Below are 18,834 nucleotides of genomic sequence, written 5' to 3'. Positions count from 1 at the left end.
CCTCTACACTGACCCTCCGACAGTGCGGCGCTCCCTCAGTACTGACCTCTGACAGTGCGGCGCTCCCTCAGCACTGACCCTCCGACAGTGCGGCATTCCCTCTACACTGACCCTCCTCAGTGCGGCGCTCCCTCAGCACTGACCCTCCGACAGTGCGGCACTCCCTCAGCACTGACCCTCCGACAGTGCGGCGCTCCCTCAGCGCTGACCCTCCGACAGTGCGGCGCTCCCTCAGCACTGACCCTCCGACAGTGCGGCGCACCCTCAGCACTGACCCTCCGACAGTGCAGTGTTCCCTCAGCACTGACCTCCGACAGTGCGGCGCTCCCTCAGCACTGACCCTCCGACAGTGCGGCACTCCCTCAGCACTGACCCTCCGACAGTGCGGCGCTCCCTCAGCACTGACCCTCTGACAGTGCGGTGTTCCCTCAGCACTGACCCTCCGACAGTGCGGCGCTCCCTCAGCACTGACCCTTCGACAGTGCGGCACTCCCTCAGCACTGACCCTCCGACAGTGCGGAGCTCCCTCAGCACTGACCCTTCGACAGTGCGGCGCTCCCTCAGCACTGACCCTCCGACAGTGCGGCGCTCCCTCAGCACTGACCCTCCGACAGTGCAATGCTCCCTCAGTACTGACCCTCTGACAGTGCGCCGCTCCCTCAGCAATGGCCCTCCGACAGTGCGGAGCTCCCTCTGTACTTTTTCTATAATATATTTTATTCCAACCAATACCAAAGTTTCCACAATCATAAGAAACAAGGGCCAACATATTATCGACAGTTTGTCATTTTTATACCCATGTAAAATAACTAATTTTACCCATCCTCCCACATCCCCGTTATCTCTTCTGATGGAACTTTCCCCATCTGCAGCAACCGCCCATATATGTCCTAAATCCTCTCTTCCCCAGCTCTTCGCGCCATAACAATCTATCCATCAATGCCTGGTTGGGCAGTTGGGGGAATGATGGAAACACTTTGCAAACCCCATGTCGCGCCTGCCTCTACCTCAGTCCGCTTCCCCGCGGGAGCTCCAGGCTCGCAAACCCTACCCTCCTCCAGCTCCTATGAGTTGCATCTAACCCTGAGGCGGCAAACCTATCATTTTCACAGACTGGCGCACGTACCGACATACCCCCCCCCAATCCGAAGCGACTCCTCCATCTGCAACCCGACCTCCGCTCCCCCCACCACTGCCGCACCTTTTCTACATTCGCCGCCCAGAAGTAATACAATAAATTTGGCACCACCCCCCCTCTCGCCCTGATCTCCGCCCCCCCCCCCCCCCTCCTCTACAGGATGGCACTCCCGATCCTGGATGTCTTGTCTGCCCACACAAATGCCAAAGTTAACTTGTCCACTGAGATAACCTCAATCACGACACAGGAGAGAAGATTCAAAGGCTTTAATCATCTGAGAACTGTACAGCAGCCGAGAAGTGTGCTCATCACATGTTGCCTGAGTGAGCCTTATCTTATATACTGTTTCCTGGGGGCGGAGCCAGAGGCGGAGTCCCCCAGAGTTCCAAGCCCAGTCTTAAAGGGCCAATGCATTAAAGGTAAGGTACCATTATATCAGCTACTGATAACATTCATCACATCCACCCTCACAAAAAACGCTTTGGGGAGGAAGATCGGGAGAGACTGAAAGAGGGGCAGGAACCTCGGGAGATTGTTGATTTTTATGATCTGTCCTCCAGCTGCCAAGGGAAGCGAACGAGCGTCCCACCTCCTCAGATCCCCTCTCCGTTAAGCTGGCCAAGTTTAATTTGTGGCTGATTATCTCGCTTTGGCCGCCTTGAATGGTAACGCTCCTACCCAGGGAGTAAACCGGGATGATCCCCGCTCTCCGCCACGTTAAGCCTCTACCCAAAGAAGGATCCAAAATTCTTCAACAACCGCGGTATCTTCTCCATACATGAAAGAGGGTCCAAAACGTAAAGTAAATGGTCCATATAAAGGGACACCCTGTGCTCTCTACCCGCCGTCTCAATGCCTCCCTGCACGGTAGGTAGTAATCAGCTGGATTTTCTTTTTACACATGTTTTTCAAAAATAAAAATTTAGAGTACCCCTTTGGTTTTTTTCCAATTAAGGGGCAATTTAGCTTGGCCAATCCACCTACCCTGCACATCTTTGGGGCACAAAGACGGGGAGAATGTGCTAACTCCACACGGACAGTGCCCCAGGGCCGGGATTCGAACCCGGGTCCTTGGCGCTGTGAGGCAGCAGTGCTAACCACCGTGCCGCCCTCCCTTTTCCCCATGTTTGACCCACGGCAATGAAAGCTCACGGGGGTCTGGAGTCGGCGTTGACCACTGCCAGGGAGACTCCCTCCCGTAGGTCGCTGTCGGTGCTGCCCTCCTGTCCAGAGGCGTTGGCATGGGGGGAGCCAATGGTGGGCATGGGGAGCCAGTGGTGGGCATGGGGAGCCAGTGGTTGGCATGGGGAGCCAGTGGTGGGCATGGGGAGCCAGTGGTTGGCATGGGGAGCCAGTGGTGGGCATGGGGAGCCAGTGGTGGGCATGGGGAGCCAGTGGTGGGCATGGGGGAGGCGATGGTGGGCATGGGGGAGCCAGTGGTGGGCATGAGGGAGCCAGAGGTGGGCATGGAGGAGCCAGTGGTGGGCATGGGGTTGCCAGTGGTGGGCATGGAGGAGCCAGCCGTGGACATGGGGGAGCCAGTGGTGGGCAGGAGGGAGCCAGTGGAGGGCATGGAGGAGCCAGTGGTGGGCATGGGGGGGAGCCAGTGATGGGCATGGGGGAGCCAGAGGTGGGCTTTGGGGAGCCAGTGGTTGGCACGGGAGGTCCAGTGGTGGGCATGGGGGGGCCAGTGATGGGCAGGAGCCAGCACTGGGCATGGGGGAGCCAGCGGTTGGCATGGGGGCCAGCGGTGGGCAGGAGGGAGCCAGTGGTGGGCAGGTGGGAGCCAGTGGTGTGAATGGGGAAGCCAGTGGTGGGCAGGAGGGAGCCAGTGGTGGGCATGAGGGGCGCCAGTGGTGGGCAGGAGAGAGCCAGTGGTGGGCATGTGGGATCCAGTGGTGGGCATGGGGGAGCCAGCGGTTGGCATGGGGGAGCCAGTGGTGGGCAGGAGGGAGCCAGTGGTGGGCATTAGGGGTGCCAGTGGTGGGCATGGGGGAGCCAGTGGTGGGCATGGAGGAGCCAGCTGTGGGCATGGGGTTGCCAGTGGTGGGCATGGAGAAGCCAGTGGTGGGCATGGGGGAGCCAGTGGTGGGCATGGGGGAGCCAGTGATGGGCATGGGGGAGCCAGTGATGGGCAAGGGGGAGCCAGTGGTGGGCAGGAGGGAGCCAGTGGTGGGCATGGGGGAGCCAGAGGTGAGCACGGGGGGGGCAGTGGTGGGCATGGGGGAGCCAGTGGTGGGCATGGGGGAGCCAGTGATGGGCATGGGGGAGCCAGTGGTGAGCACGGGGGAGCCAGTGGTGGGCAGGAGGGAGCCAGTGGTGGGCATGGGGGAGCCAGTGATGGGCATGGGGGAGCCAGTGATGGGCATGGGGGAGCCAGTGATGGGCATGGGGGAGCCAGTGATGGGCATGAGGGAGCCAGTGGTGGGCAGGAGGGAGCCAGTGGTGGGCATGGGGGAGCCAGAGGTGGGCATGGAGGAGCCAGCGGTTGGCATGGGGGTGCCAGTGATGGGCAGGAGGGTGCCAGTGGTTGGCATGGGGGAGCCAGTGGTGGGCATGAGGGAGCCAGCGGTTGGCACGGGAGGTCCAGTGGTGGGCATGGGGGGCCAGTGATGGGCAGGAGGGAGCCAGAGGTGGGCATGAGGGTGCCAGTGGTGGGCAGGATGGAGCCAGTGGTGGGCATGAGGGTGCCAGTGGTGAGCATGGGGGAGCCAGTGGTGGGCATGGGGAGCCAGTGGTGGGCATGGGGTGCCAGTGGTGGACATGGAGGAGCCAGTGGTGGGCCTGGGGGGGCCAGTGGTGGGCCTGGGGGGGCCAGTGGTGGGCATGAGGGTGCCAGTGGTGGGCATGGGGGGGCAGTGGTGGGCAGGAGTCAGCACTGGGCAGGAGAGTGCCAGCGGTTGGCACGGGAGGTCCAGTGGTGGGCATGGGGGGGCCAGTGATGGGCAGGAGGGAGCCAGTGGTGAGCATGGGGGAGCCAGTGGTGGGCATGGGGGAAGCTAGTGGTGGGCATGGGGGAAGCTAGTGGTGGGCATGGGGAGCCAGTGGTGGGCAGGAGGAAGCCACTGGTGGGCATGAGGGAGCCAGTGGTGGGCATGGGGAGCCAGTGGTGGGCAGGAGGAAGCCACTGGTGGGCATGGGGGAGCCAGTGGTGGGCATCGGGAAGCCAGTGGTGGCCATGGGGGAGCCAGTGGTGGGAAAGGGGTAGTCAGTGGTGGGCCTGGGGGGGCCAGTGGTGGGCATGGGGGGGCAGTGGTGGGCAGGAGTCAGCACTGGGCAGGAGGGAGCCAGTGGTGGGCATGGGGAGAGCCAGTGGTGGGCATGAAGGTGCCAGTGGTGGGCATGGGAGGCGGGAACCGGGCCGCTGGGGATTGGCTGGAGCCAGCTGCCGCATGATTGGTTGGATGTAACGCGCACGCCATTGGCTGCAGATGCAAAGGTTTTGATTGTCCCGCTGGATGGACCCACTGATTGGCGGGCACGGGGGGGGGAGGGGGAATGGGCTGCTGTGATTGGACGGCGCCCGCCGGGGCCGCTGCGATTGGGCGGCGCCCGCCGAGGCTGTGATTGGCGGGGAGCAGCGCGGCCGGCCATTGGCTAACTGGGGGGGGGAGCGTGCACCCTGATTGGCCGCGGCTCCCGCCCCTCCCCCTCCCCTGGGGGGCCGGCAGCCGAGGGCCAAGATGGCGGCGCTGAGGTCGGTGAAGGTGAGCGAGCAGCGCCGGGCGGTGGGAGGAAGACAGCGGGGACATAAAAACCAGATGGGCTCTGGTATTCTGGGTTCCCCGGGAACAGGGGGACGATGCAGCCGCAAATATTCCGCTTGCACGGCCGTCAGGAGGGCCACCGGGGTCAGAGGTCAAGGGTCAACAGTGCCAGCCGAAGGAGATCAAACCACTGAAAATGATCAACACAAATTCAAACCACCCATTGTGTCATAGGGGCCACTTCGAAAACGATGACCACCGAGACCATGCTTTGGTTGGGTGGCAGATCACCTGGAGAGCGGGGGGAGGAGGGGGAGGCTGAATGGGCCTCCTTCTGTTCCTGTGTAACAGGCTCAAGAGGGGCTGAATGGCCTCCTCCTGTTCCTGTGTAACAGGCTTGAGAGGGGCTGTATGGCCTCCTCCTGTTCAACAGGCTCGAGAGGGGCTGAATGGCCTCCTATTCCTGTGTAACAGGCTCGAGAGGGGCTGTATGGCCTCCTCCTGTTCCTGTGTAACAGGCTCGAGAGGGGCTGAATGGGCCTCCTCCTGTTCCTGTGTAACAGGCTTGAGAGGGGCTGAATGGGCCTCCTCCTGTTCCTGTGTAACAGGCTCGAGAGGGGCTGAATGGTACTCCTGTTGCTGTGTAACAGGCTTGAGAGGAGCTGAATGGCCTCCTCCTGTTCCTGTGTAACAGGCTCGAGAGGGGCTGAATGGTACTCCTCCTGTTCCTGTGTAACAGGCTCGAGAGGGGCTGAATGGGCCTCCTCCTCTTCCTCTGTAACAGGCTCGAGAGGGGCTGAATGGCCTCCTCCTGTTCCTGTGTAACAGGCTCGAGAGGGGCTGAATGGGCCCCCTCCTGTTCCTGTGTAACAGGCTCGAGAGGGGCTGAATGGGTCCCCTCCTGTCCCTGTGTAACAGGCTGAAGAGGGGCTGATTGGGCCTCCTCCTGTTCCTGTGTAACAGGCTCAAGAGGGGCGGAATGGCCTCCTCCTGTTCCTGTGTAACAGGCTCAAGAGGGGCTGAATGGCCTCCTCCTGTTCCTGTGTAACAAGCTCGAGAGGGGCTGAATGGGCCCCCTCCTGTTCCTGTGTAACAGGCTCGAGAGGGGCCGAATGGGCCTCCTCCTGTTCCTGTGGAACAGGCTCGAGAGGGGCTGAATGGTACTCCTGTTCCTGTGTAACAGGCTTGAGAGGGGCTGAATGGCCTCCTGTTCCTGTGTAACAGGCTCGAGAGGGGCTGAATGGTACTCCTGTTCCTGTGTAACAGGCTCGAGAGGGGCTGAATGGGCCTCCTCCTCGTCCTCTGTAACAGGCTCGAGAGGGACTGAATGGGCCTCCTCCTGTTCCTGTGTAACAGGCTCAAGAGGGGCTGAATGGCCTCCTCCTGTTCCTGTGTAACAGGCTCGAGAGGGGCTGAATGGGCCCCCTCCTGTTCCTGTGTAACAGGCACGAGAGGGCTGAATGGGCCCCCTCCTGTTCCTGTGTAAGGCTCGAGAGGGGCTGAATGGGCCTCCTGTTCCTGTGTAACAGGCTCGAGAGGGGCTGAATGGGTCTCCTCTTGTTCCTGTGTAACAGACTCGAGAGGGACTAATGGTACTCCTCCTGTTCCTGTGTAACAGGCTTGAGAGGGGCTGAATGGGCCTCCTCCTGTTCCTGTGTAACAGGCTCAAGAGGGGCTGAATGGCCTCCTCCTGTTTCTGTGTAACAGGCTCAAGAGGGGCTGTATGGCCTCCTCCTGTTCCTGTGTAACAGGCTCGAGAGGGGCTGAATGGGCCTCCTCCTGTTCCTGTGTAACAGGCTCGAGAGGGGCTGAATGGTACTCCTGTTCCTGTGTAACAGGCTTGAGAGGGGCTGAATGGCCTCCTCCTGTTCCTGTGTGACAGGCTCGAGAGGGGCTGAATGGTACTCCTCCTGTTCCTGTGTAACAGGCTCGAGAGGGGCTGAATGGGCCTCCTCCTCTTCCTCTGTAACAGGCTCGAGAGGGACTGAATGGGCCTCCTCCTCTTCCTGTGTAACAGGCTCGAGAGGGGCTGAATGGGTCTCCTCTTGTTCCTGTGTAACAGACTCGAGAGGGACTAATGGTACTCCTCCTGTTCCTGTGTAACAGGCTTGAGAGGGGCTGAATGGGCCTCCTCCTGTTCCTGTGTAAGGCTCGAGAGGGGCTGAATGGGCCTCCTGTTCCTGTGTAACAGGCTCGAGAGGGGCTGAATGGGTCTCCTCTTGTTCCTGTGTAACAGACTCGAGAGGGACTAATGGTACTCCTCCTGTTCCTGTGTAACAGGCTCGAGAGGGGCTGAATGGGCCTCCTCCTGTTCCTGTGTAACAGGCTCAAGAGGGGCTGAATGGCCTCCTCCTGTTCCTGTGTAACAGGCTCGAGAGGGGCTGTATGGCCTCCTCCTGTTCCTGTGTAACAGGCTCGAGAGGGGCTGAATGGGCCTCCTCCTGTTCCTGTGTAACAGGCTCGAGAGGGGCTGAATGGTACTCCTGTTCCTGTGTAACAGGCTTGAGAGGGGCTGAATGGCCTCCTCCTGTTCCTGTGTGACAGGCTCGAGAGGGGCTGAATGGTACTCCTCCTCTTCCTCTGTAACAGGCTCGAGAGGGACTGAATGGGCCTCCTCCTCTTCCTGTGTAACAGGCTCGAGAGGGGCTGAATGGGTCTCCTCTTGTTCCTGTGTAACAGACTCGAGAGGGACTAATGGTACTCCTCCTGTTCCTGTGTAACAGGCTTGAGAGGGGCTGAATGGGCCTCCTCCTGTTCCTGTGTAACAGGCTCAAGAGGGGCTGAATGGCCTCCTCCTGTTTCTGTGTAACAGGCTCAAGAGGGGCTGTATGGCCTCCTCCTGTTCCTGTGTAACAGGCTCGAGAGGGGCTGAATGGGCCTCCTCCTGTTCCTGTGTAACAGGCTCGAGAGGGGCTGAATGGTACTCCTGTTCCTGTGTAACAGGCTTGAGAGGGGCTGAATGGCCTCCTCCTGTTCCTGTGTGACAGGCTCGAGAGGGGCTGAATGGTACTCCTGTTCCTGTGTAACAGGCTCGAGAGGGGCTGAATGGGCCTCCTCCTCTTCCTCTGTAACAGGCTCGAGAGGGACTGAATGGGCCTTCTCCTGTTCCTGTGTAACATGCTCGAGAGGTGCTGAATGGCCTCCTCCTGTTCCTGTGTAACAGGCTCGAGAGGGGCTGAATGGCCTCCTGTTCCTGTGTAACAGGCTCGAGAGGAGCTGTATGGCCTCCTCCTGTTCCTGTGTAACAGGCTCAAGAGGGGCTGAATGGGCCTCCTCCTGTTCCTGTGTAACAGGCTTGAGAAGGGCTGAATGGTACTCCTCCTGTTCCTGTGTAACAGGCTCGAGAGGAGCTGAATGGGCCTCCTCCTCGTTTTCTGTAACAGGCTCGAGAGGGACTGAATGGGCCTCCTCCTGTTCCAGTGTAACAGGCTCGAGAGGGGCTGAATGGCCTCCTCCTGTTCCCGTGTAACAGGCTCGAGAGGGGCTGAATGGGCCCCCCACCTGTTCCTGTGTAACAGGCTCGAGAAGGCCTGAATGGGCCTCCTCCTGTTCCTATGTAACAGGCTCGAGAGGGGCTGAATGGGCCTCCTCCTGTTCCTGTGTAACAGGCTCGAGAGGGGCTGAATGGGCCCCTTCCTCTTCCTGTGTAACAGGCTCGAGAGGGGCTGAATAGGTTTCCTGTTGTTCCTGTGTAACAGACTCGAGAGGGACTGAATGGTACTCCTCCTGTTCCTGTGTAACAGGTTCGAGAGGGGCTGAATGGCCTGCTGCTGTTCCTGTGTAACAGACTCGAGAGGGACTGAATTGTACTCCTCCTGTTCCTGTGTAACAGGCCCGACAAGGGCTGAATGGGCCTCCCCCTCTTCCTGTGTAACAGGCTCAAGAGGGGCTGAATGGAGCTCCGCCTTTTCCTCTGTAACAGGCTGGAGAGGGGCTGAATGGAGCTCCTCCTGTTCCTCTGTAACAGGCTGGAGAGGGGCTGAATGGGCCTCCTCCTGTTTCTGTGTAACAGGTTCGAGAGGGGCTGAATGGGCCCCCACCTGTTCCTGTGTAACAGGCTCGAGAAGGGCTGAATGGGCCGCCTCCTGTTCCTATGTAACAGGCTCGAGAGGGGCTGAATGGTACTCCTGTTCCTGTGTAACAGGCTCGAGAGGGGCTGAATGGGCCTCCTCCTCTTCCTGTGTAACAGGCTCGAGAGGGGCTGAATGGGTTTCCTCTTGTTCCTGTGTAACAGACTCGAGAGGGACTGAATGGTACTCCTCCTGTTCCTGTGTAACAGGCCCGAGAGGGGCTGAATGGGCCTCCCCCTCTTCCTGTGTAACAGGCTCAAGAGGGGCTGAATGGAGCTCCGCCTTTTCCTCTGTAACAGGCTGGAGAGGGGCTGAATGGAGCTCCTCCTGTTCCTCTGTAACAGGCTGGAGAGGGGCTGAATGGGCCTCCTCCTGTTTCTGTGTAACAGGTTCAAGAGGGACTGAATGGAGCTCCTGTTCCTCTGTAACAGGCTCGCGAGGGGCTGAATGGGCCTCCTCCTCTTCCTGTGTAACAGGCTCGAGAGGGGCTGAATGAGTCTCCAAGTTTACGATGCCTCCGACTGCTGTTTTTCTTCTCTTCAAACGTGTTCATGTGCACGTCTGTCCAATTTCCTTGGGGCAATATTTACCAGTCAAATCAATATCACTTAACTGAAAAACTGGTTTGCCTGTCAAAGTATATGTTTTTTTTTGCAACCTAGCTCTGCGCAAACTGCTGCGTTTTGTACATCGCAAGAATGCCTGGAGTTCAAAAAATTATTTAATTGGTTGTCGAGTGTTTTGGAGAATGGGCTCCGGTCCCTGGGGCACAATTCAAACTCACAATCTTGAGAGAGGGAGGATAGAGGGAGACTTAACTAAGTCACAAAAACGAGTGCAGCAGCGTTAATGTAGATTGTTCTGGTGTTTTGTTAGCTCTGACTGAGCGGTTTTTTTTTGTGCTTCTTTTCCCTGACAGGGTTTGGTTGGTTTGGTGTCGGGAGGAGCATCTGGGCTGGGCCGGGCCACGGCCGAGAGGCTGGTACAACAGGGAGCCAGTGCCGTGATTGTAGACCTACCAACATCAGACGGAGCTAATGTGGCCCAGGCCCTGGGAGAGAGGTGTGCCTTTGCGCCGGCTGATGTAAGGACATCTCAAGTACCCACTCCCACCCCACATGGGTAGAGTGGGGGTTCACTATACAGGAAACAGGGAGGTCATTACTGGAAATGGAACAGTCTGACAGTGCAACGCTCCCTCAGCACTGACCCTCCCACAGTGCGGCGCTCCCTCAGCACTGACCCTCCGAAAGTGCGGCGCTCCCTCAATACTGACCCTCCGAAAGTGTGGCACTCCCTAAACACTGACCCTCCAACAGTGCAGCGCTCCCTCAGCACTGACCCTCCGGCAGTGCGGCACTCCCTCAATACTGACCCTCCGAAAGTGTGGCACTCCCTAAACACTGACCCTCCAACAGTGCAGCGCTCCCTCAGCACTGACCCTCCGACAGTGCGGCGCTCCCTAAGCACTGACCCTCCGAAAGTGCGGCGCTCCCTCAGCACTGACCCTCCGAAAGTGCGACGCTCCCTCAGTACTGACCCTCCGACAGTGCGCAGCTCCCTCAGCACTGACCCTCCGACAGTGCGGCACTCCCTCAGCACTGACCATCCGACAGTGCGATGCTCCCTCAGCACTGACCCTCCGACAGTGCGGCACTCCCTAAACACTGACCCTCCGACAGTGCAGCGCTCCCTCAGCACTGACCCTCCGAAAGTGCGGCACTCCCTCAATAATGACCCTCCGACAGTGCGGCACTCCCTCAGCACTGACCCTCCGACAGTGCGGCGCTCCCTCAGCACTGACCCTCCGAAAGTGCGGCGCTCCCTCAGCACTGACCCTCCGAAAGTGCGGCGCTCCCTCAGCACTGACCCTCCGAAAGTGCGGCGCTCCCTCAGCACTGACCCTCCGAAAGTGCGACGCTCCCTCAGTACTGACCCTCCGGCAGTGCGGCGCTCCCTCAGCACCGACCATCCGACAGTGCGATGCTCCCTCAGCACTGACCCTCCGACAGTGCAGCGCTCCCTCAGCACTGACCCTCCGAAAGTGTGGCACTCCCTCAATAATGACCCTCCGACAGTGCGGCACTCCCTCAGCACTGACCCTCCGACAGTGCGGCGCTCCCTCAGCACTGACCCTCCGAAAGTGCGGCGCTCCCTCAGCACTGACCCTCCGAAAGTGCGGCGCTCCCTCAGCACTGACCCTCCGAAAGTGCGACGCTCCCTCAGTACTGACCCTCCGGCAGTGCGGCGCTCCCTCAGCACCGACCATCCGACAGTGCGATGCTCCCTCAGCACTGACCCTCCGACAGTGCGGCGCTCCCTCAGCACTGACCCTCCGAAAGTGCGGCGCTCCCTCAATAATGACCCTCCGACAGTGCGGCACTCCCTCAGCACTGACCCTCCGACAGTGCGACGCTCCCTCAGCACTGACCATCCGACAGTGCGATGCTCACTCAGCACTGACCATCCGACAGTGCAGCGCTCCCTCAGCACTGACCCTCCGACAGTGCGGTGCTCCCCCAGTACTGACCCTCCGAAAGTGCGACGCTCCCTCAGCACTGACCCTCCGAAAGTGCGGCGCTCCCTCAGCACTGACCCTCCGACAGTGCGGCACACCCTCAGCACTGACCCTCCGACAGTGCGGCGCTCCCTCCGTACTGACCCTCTGACAGTGCGGCACTCCCTCATCACTGACCCTCTGACAGTGCGGCACTCCCTCCGCACTGACCCTCTGAATGTGAGCTGTCCTCAACGGCGCATGTGGATCTTGCGCAGGAATCGGCAGCATTGTGACTGTGGAAGAACAATTGGACGGCTTGTAGCCGAATGCAGGCTGCATTAAACACCTCAGTAAATGTCTCGCCCTGATTCTTTTTGCCTCCCTGTCAGGTCACCTCGGAATCAGACATCAAAAATGCCGTCGCTCTCGCCAAGGAGAAGTTTGGCCGTCTGGACATTGCAGTGAACTGTGCGGGCATCGCCGTGGCAGTGAAAACCTACAACTTCAAAAAAGACATTGCGCACAGCCTTGAGGATTTTCAGCGAGTGATCACCGTACGAACTGACTGATCAGAGTGGGATTAATCTGGGTGGGATATCAAAGGTTGCGGGGAGTGAGGGGGAGTGTGGGACTAGACTGGCTGGGATATTAAAGGGTGCGGGGAGTGGGATTAATCTGGGTGGGATATCAAAGGTTGCGGGGAGTGAGGGGGAGAGTGGGATTAGACTGGGTGGGATATTAAAGGGTGCGGGGAGTGAGGGGGAGAGTGGGATTAGACTGGGTGGGATATTAACGGGTGAGGGGGGAGAGTGGGACTAGATTGGGTGGGATATTAAAGGGTGCGTGGAGTGAGGGGGGGGGAAGTGGGATTAGACTGGGTTGGATATTAATGGGCGAGGGGGGAGTGGGATTAGACGGGATAGGATATTAAAGTCCGTGGGGAGGGGGGTTGAAGTGGGATTAGACTCAGTGGGATATTAAACAGTGAGGGGGAGAGTGGGATTAGATTGGATGGGATATTAAAGGCCGTTGGGGGGGGGGGGGGGGGGGGGGGGAAGTGGGATTAGACTGGGTGGGATATTAAAGGGTGAGGGGGAGAGTGGGATTAGACTGGGTGAGATATTAACGGGTGCAGGGAGCGAGGGGAGAGTGGGGTTAGACTGGGTGGGATATTAAAGGGTGCGGGGAGTGAGAGGGAGAATAGGATTAGACTGGGTGGGATATTAAAGGGTGAGGGGGAGTGAGTTGGATTAGACTGGGTGGGATTTTAAACGGTGCGGGGAGTGAGGGGGAGAGTGCGATTAGACAGGGTGGGATATTAAACGGTGCAGGGAGTGAGGGGGAAGAGTGTGGTTAGACTGGGTGGGATTTTAAACGGTGCGGGGAGAGTGATTAGACTGGGTGGGTAAAGGGTGTGGGGAGTGAGGGGGAGAGTGGGATTAGACTGGGTGGGATATTAAAGGGTATGGGGAGAGTGGGATTAGACTGGATGGGATATTGAAGGTTACGGGGAGTGAGGGGGCAGTGTGGGATTCGACTGGGTGGGATATTAAAGGGTGAGGGGGAGAGTGGGGTTAGACTGGGTGGGATATTAAACGGTGAGGGGGAGAGTGGGATTAGACTGGGTGGGATATTAAAGGGTGCGGAGAGTGAGGAGGAGAGTGGGATTAGACTGGGTGGGATATTAAAGGGTGAGGGGGAGAGTGGGATTAGACTGGGTGGGATATTAAAGGTGCGGGGAGTGGCATTAGACTGGATGGGATATTAAAGGGTGCGGAGAGTGGGATTAGACTGGGTGGGATATTAAAGGGTGTGGGGAGTGAGGGGGAGTGGGATTAGACTGGGTGGGATATTAACGGGTGCTGGGAGTGAGGGGGCAGTGTGGGATATTAAAGGGTGTGGGGGAGAGTGGGATTAGACTGGGTGGGATATTAAAGGGTGTGGCGAGTGAGGGGGAGAGTGGGATTAGACTGGGTGGGATATTAAAGGGTGCGGAGGAGAGTGGGATTAGACTGGGTGGGATATTGGAGGGTGAGGAGGAGAGTTGATTAGACTGGGTGGGATATTAAACGGTGAGGGGGAGAGTGGGATTAGACTGGGTGGGATATTAAAGGGTGCTGGGAGTGAGGGGGAGAGTGGGATTAGACTGGGTGGGATATTAAAGGGTGAGGGGGAGAGTGGGATTAGACTGGGTGGGGTATTAAAGTTTGCAGAGACTGAGTTTATGCTCAGTTGTGTGCTGTAATGATAAAACAGATTCTACCGCTGCCCCCCTCCCCAGGTCAATATCGCCGGAACATTTAACGTGATTCGTTTGTCCGTCGCCGAGATGGGGAGGAATGCACCGGATGCAGATGGTCAGAGGGGAGTGATCATTAACACAGCAAGCGTAGCAGCCTACGATGGGCAGGTAGCAACCGTTCTCCTCACCTGTTCCCCCCCCCCCCCCCAATCCCTTGCACCGTATCACCCTCTGAAGGAGGTACTGTCCGTCAGAGTACCGGGGTTATGAAGGGAATCCTCGCAGCCAACGTTGCCCGTCTGAATTAGTCTTCATGATGCCGCGGAAACAGCAGCACCTGCGCGCACAGGGAGATCCCACAGATCACAACCCAGGGTCACTTTCTCGTTTTTGAATTATTGTTGGTTGCTGGGTGACTTTTGGGCCCCAGAGACGCGTCCTACCCAATCAGGGTCTTTCATGACCACCAGAGAGGGCGGGGGGGGGGGGGTGTTCGGGGGAGGCTCAGGTTTAACGATTCGTCCTGAAAAACGGCCTCTCTCCCTGTGGGCTGCCCATCCCGATGAAAGTTAAATCAATTTGGAAGTCCAAGCCGTCTGATGAGATGAAGGGAAGCGAGGGCTCGGTGAATGTCACTGGCCCACAGAGAGTCGCGGGGGAAATGTTAATTGTACGTTTGATGATCTTTCGAATATGGACCATTTACTCTTTCTTCCCCTCCCCCCCCCCCCCCCCCCCCAACTCTAAATCACAGGTGGGACAGGCAGCGTATTCTGCCTCCAAAGGTGGCATTGTGGGTATGACCCTCCCCATCGCTCGGGACCTGGCGCCGCAAGGTATCCGGGTGGTCACCATCGCACCAGGTACGCTCCACGTAGGCCAAGAAAGCTTGCGTGAGGGGTAATGGGTAGGAGTGTAGGATGGTATTAGACTGGGTGGGATATTAAAGGTTTTGGGGAGTGAGGGGAAAGTGGGATTAGACTGGGTGGGATATTAAAGGGTGCGGGGAGTGAGGGGGAGAGTGGGATTAGACTGGGTGAGATATTAAAGGGTGAGGGGGAGAGTGGAATGAATAGACTGGGTGGGATATTAAAGGGTTCAGGCAGTGAGGGGGAGAGTGGGTTTAGACTGGGTGGGATATTAAAAGTGTGCAGGGAGTGAGGGGGAGAGTGGGATTAGACTGGATGGGATATTAAAGGGTGTGGGGAGTGAGGGGGAGAGTGGGATTAGACTGGGTGGGATATTAAAGGGTGCGGGGAGTGATGGGGAGAGTGGGATTAGACTGGGTGGGATATTAAAGGGTTTGGGGAGTGAGGGGAAAGTGGGATTTAGACAGGGTGGGATATTAAAGGGTGCAGGGAGTGAGGGGGAGAGTGGGATTGGACTGGGTGGGATATTAAAGGGTGCGGGGAGAGTGGGATTAGACTGGGTGGGATATTAAAGGATGCGGGGGGGGGCAGCACGGTGGCACAGTGGTTAGCATTGCTGCCTACGGCGCTGAGGACCCGGGTTCGAATCCCGGCTCTGGGTCACTGTCCGTGTGGAGTTTGCACATTCTCCCCGTGTCTGCATGGGTTTCACCCCCACAACCCAAAAGATGTGCAGGGTAGGTTAATTGGCCAGGCTAAATTACCCCTTAATTGGAAAAATAATTGGGAACTCTAAATTTAAAAAATAAATTTATAAAAATAAAAAAAATTAATTAAAGGATGCGGGGAGTGAGGGGGCGGGAGAGTAGGATTAGACTGGGTGGGATATTAAAGGGTGAGGGGGAGAGTGGGATTAGACTGGGTGGGATATGAAATGGTGAGCGGGAGAGTGGGATTAGACTGGGTGGGATATTAAAGGGTGCGGGGAGCGAGGGGGATTAGACTGGGTGGGATATTAAAGAGTGTGGGGAGTGAGGGGGATTAGACTGGGTGGGATATTAAAGAGTGTGGGGAGTGAGGAGGAGAGTGGGATTAGACTGGGTGGGATATTAAAGGGTGCGGGGAGCGAGGGGAGAGTGGGATTAGACTGGGTGGGATATTAAAGGGTGTGGGGTGTGAGGGGGAGAGTGGGATTAGACTGGGTGGGATATTAAAGGGTGCGGGGAGTGAGGAGGAGAGTGGGATTAGACTGGGTGGGATATTAAAGGGTGTGGGGTGTAAGGAGGAGAGTGGGATTAGACTGGGTGGGATATTAAAGGGTGCGGGGAGTGAGGGGGAGAGTGGGATTAGACTGGGTGGGATATTAAAGGGTGAGGGGGAGAGTTGGATTCGACTGGGTGGGATATTAAAGGGTGAGGGGGAGAGTGGGATTAGACTGGGTGGGATATTAAAGGGTGCGGGGAGTGAGGGGGAGAGTGGGATTAGACTGGGTGGGATATTAAAGGGTGCGGGGAGCGAGGGGAGAGTGGGATTAGACTGGGTGAGATATTAAAGGGTGCGGGGAGTGAGGGGGATTAGACTGGGTGGGATATTAAAGAGTGAGGGGGAGGGTGGGATTAGACTGGGTGGGATATTAAAGGGTGAGGGGGAGAGTGGGATTAGACTGGGTGGGATATTAAAGGGTGCGGGGAGTGAGGGGGAGAGTGGGATTAGACTGGGTGGGATATTAAAGAGTGTGGGGAGTGAGGGGGAGAGTGGGATTAGACTGGGTTGGATATTAAAGGGTGCGGGGAGTGAGGGGAGAGTGGGATTAGACTGGGTGGGATATTAAAGGGTGCGGGGAGTGAGGGGAGAGAGTGGGATTAGACTGGGTGGGATATTAAAGGGTGAGGGGAGAGAGTGGGATTAGACTGGGTGGGATATTAAAGGGTGCGGGGAGTGAGGGGAGAGAGTGGGATCAGCCTGGGTGGGATTAGACTGGGTGGGATATTAAAGGGTGCTGGGAGTGAGGGGGAGAGTGGGATTAGACTGGGTGGGATATTAAAGGGTGAGGGGGAGAGTGGGATTAGACTGGGTGGGATATTAAAGAGTGTGGGGAGTGAGGGGGAGAGTGGGATTAGACTGGGTGGGATAGTAAAGGGTGCGGGGAGTGAGGGGAGAGAGTGGGATTAGACTGGGTGGGATATTAAAGGGTGTGGGGAGTGAGGGGAGAGAGTGGGATTAGACTGGGTGGGATATTAAAGGGTGTGGGGAGTGAGGGGAGAGAGTGGGATCAGCCTGGGTGGGATTAGACTGGGTGGGATATTAAAGGGTGAGGGGGAGAGTGGGATTAGACTGGGTGGGATATTAAAGGGTGCTGGGAGTGAGGGGGAGAGTGGGATTAGACTGGGTGGGATATTAAAGGGTGAGGGGAGAGAGTGGGATCAGCCTGGGTGGGATTAGACTGGGTGGGATATTAAAGGGTGCTGGGAGTGAGGGGGAGAGTGGGATTAGACTGGGTGGGATATTAAAGGGTGAGGGGGAGAGTGGGATTAGACTGGGTGGGATATTAAAGAGTGTGGGGAGTGAGGGGGAGAGTGGGATTAGACTGGGTTGGATATTAAAGGGTGCGGGGAGTGAGGGGGAGAGTGGGATTAGACTGGGTGGGATATTAAAGAGTGTGGGGAGTGAGGGGGAGAGTGGGATTAGACTGGGTGGGATATTAAAGGGTGAGGGGAGAGAGTGGGATCAGCCTGGGTGGGATTAGACTGGGTGGGATATTAAAGGGTGCTGGGAGTGAGGGGGAGAGTGGGATTAGACTGGGTGGGATATTAAAGGGTGAGGGGGAGAGTGGGATTAGACTGGGTGGGATATTAAAGAGTGTGGGGAGTGAGGGGGAGAGTGGGATTAGACTGGGTTGGATATTAAAGGGTGCGGGGAGTGAGGGGGAGAGTGGGATTAGACTGGGTGGGATATTAAAGGGTGCGGGGAGTGATGGGGAGAGTGGGATTAGACTGGGTGGGATATTAAAGGGTTTGGGGAGTGAGGGGAAAGTGGGATTTAGACAGGGTGGGATATTAAAGGGTGCAGGGAGTGAGGGGGAGAGTGGGATTGGACTGGGTGGGATATTAAAGGGTGCGGGGAGAGTGGGATTAGACTGGGTGGGATATTAAAGGATGCGGGGGGGGGGGCAGCACGGTGGCACAGTGGTTAGCATTGCTGCCTACGGCGCTGAGGACCCGGGTTCGAATCCCGGCTCTGGGTCACTGTCCGTGTGGAGTTTGCACATTCTCCCCGTGTCTGCATGGGTTTCACCCCCACAACCCAAAAGATGTGCAGGGTAGGTTAATTGGCCAGGCTAAATTACCCCTTAATTGGAAAAATAATTGGGAACTCTAAATTTAAAAAATAAATTTATAAAAATAAAAAAAATTAATTAAAGGATGCGGGGAGTGAGGGGGCGGGAGAGTAGGATTAGACTGGGTGGGATATTAAAGGGTGAGGGGGAGAGTGGGATTAGACTGGGTGGGATATGAAATGGTGAGGGGGAGAGTGGGATGAGACTGGGTGGGATATTAAAGGGTGCGGGGAGCGAGGGGGATTAGACTGGGTGGGATATTAAAGAGTGTGGGGAGTGAGGGGGATTAGACTGGGTGGGATATTAAAGAGTGTGGGGAGTGAGGAGGAGAGTGGGATTAGACTGGGTGGGATATTAAAGGGTGCGGGGAGCGAGGGGAGAGTGGGATTAGACTGGGTGGGATATTAAAGGGTGTGGGGTGTGAGGGGGAGAGTGGGATTAGACTGGGTGGGATATTAAAGGGTGCGGGGAGTGAGGGGGAGAGTGGGATTAGACTGGGTGGGATATTAAAGGGTGCGGGGAGTGAGGAGGAGAGTGGGATTAGACTGGGTGGGATATTAAAGGGTGTGGGGTGTAAGGAGGAGAGTGGGATTAGACTGGGTGGGATATTAAAGGGTGCGGGGAGTGAGGGGGAGAGTGGGATTAGACTGGGTTGGATATTAAAGGGTGAGGGGAGAGAGTGGTATTGGACTGGGTGGGATATTAAAGGGTGAGGGGAGAGAGTGGGATTAGACTGGGTGGGATATTAAAGGGTGAGGGGGAGAGTGGGATTAGACTGGGTGGGATATTAAAGAATGTGGGGAGTGAGGGGGAGAGTGGGATTAGACTGGGTTGGATATTAAAGGGTGAGGGGAGAGAGTGGTATTGGACTGGGTGGGATATTAAAGGGTGAGGGGAGAGAGTGGGATTAGACTGGGTGGGATATTAAAGGGTGAGGGGGAGAGTGGGATTAGACTGGGTGGGATATTAAA

At 57.4% G+C, this 18,834-nt stretch overlaps 1 protein-coding gene across 1 annotated transcript in view; it reads left to right on the top strand.

Moving 5' to 3' along the window:
• The first annotated feature begins 4,751 nt into the window (after window positions 1-4,751).
• Window positions 4,752-18,834, top strand: part of hsd17b10 (hydroxysteroid (17-beta) dehydrogenase 10) — a 14,849-nt gene continuing 766 nt past the window's right edge. The window contains exons 1-5 of the mRNA XM_038781585.1: window positions 4,752-4,845; window positions 9,835-9,999; window positions 11,805-11,969; window positions 13,697-13,825; window positions 14,412-14,520. Of these exons, the coding sequence (XP_038637513.1) occupies window positions 4,822-4,845; window positions 9,835-9,999; window positions 11,805-11,969; window positions 13,697-13,825; window positions 14,412-14,520 (592 nt within the window). The 5' untranslated portion in view covers window positions 4,752-4,821. The remainder of the gene's footprint in view (window positions 4,846-9,834; window positions 10,000-11,804; window positions 11,970-13,696; window positions 13,826-14,411; window positions 14,521-18,834) is intronic.

This window comes from Scyliorhinus canicula, chromosome 21 (genome assembly GCF_902713615.1).
Source record: "Scyliorhinus canicula chromosome 21, sScyCan1.1, whole genome shotgun sequence".
Classification (NCBI taxonomy): domain Eukaryota; kingdom Metazoa; phylum Chordata; class Chondrichthyes; order Carcharhiniformes; family Scyliorhinidae; genus Scyliorhinus; species Scyliorhinus canicula.
Note: the sequence above shows the minus strand (reverse complement) of the source record. Positions and strands in the feature narration are given on the sequence as shown.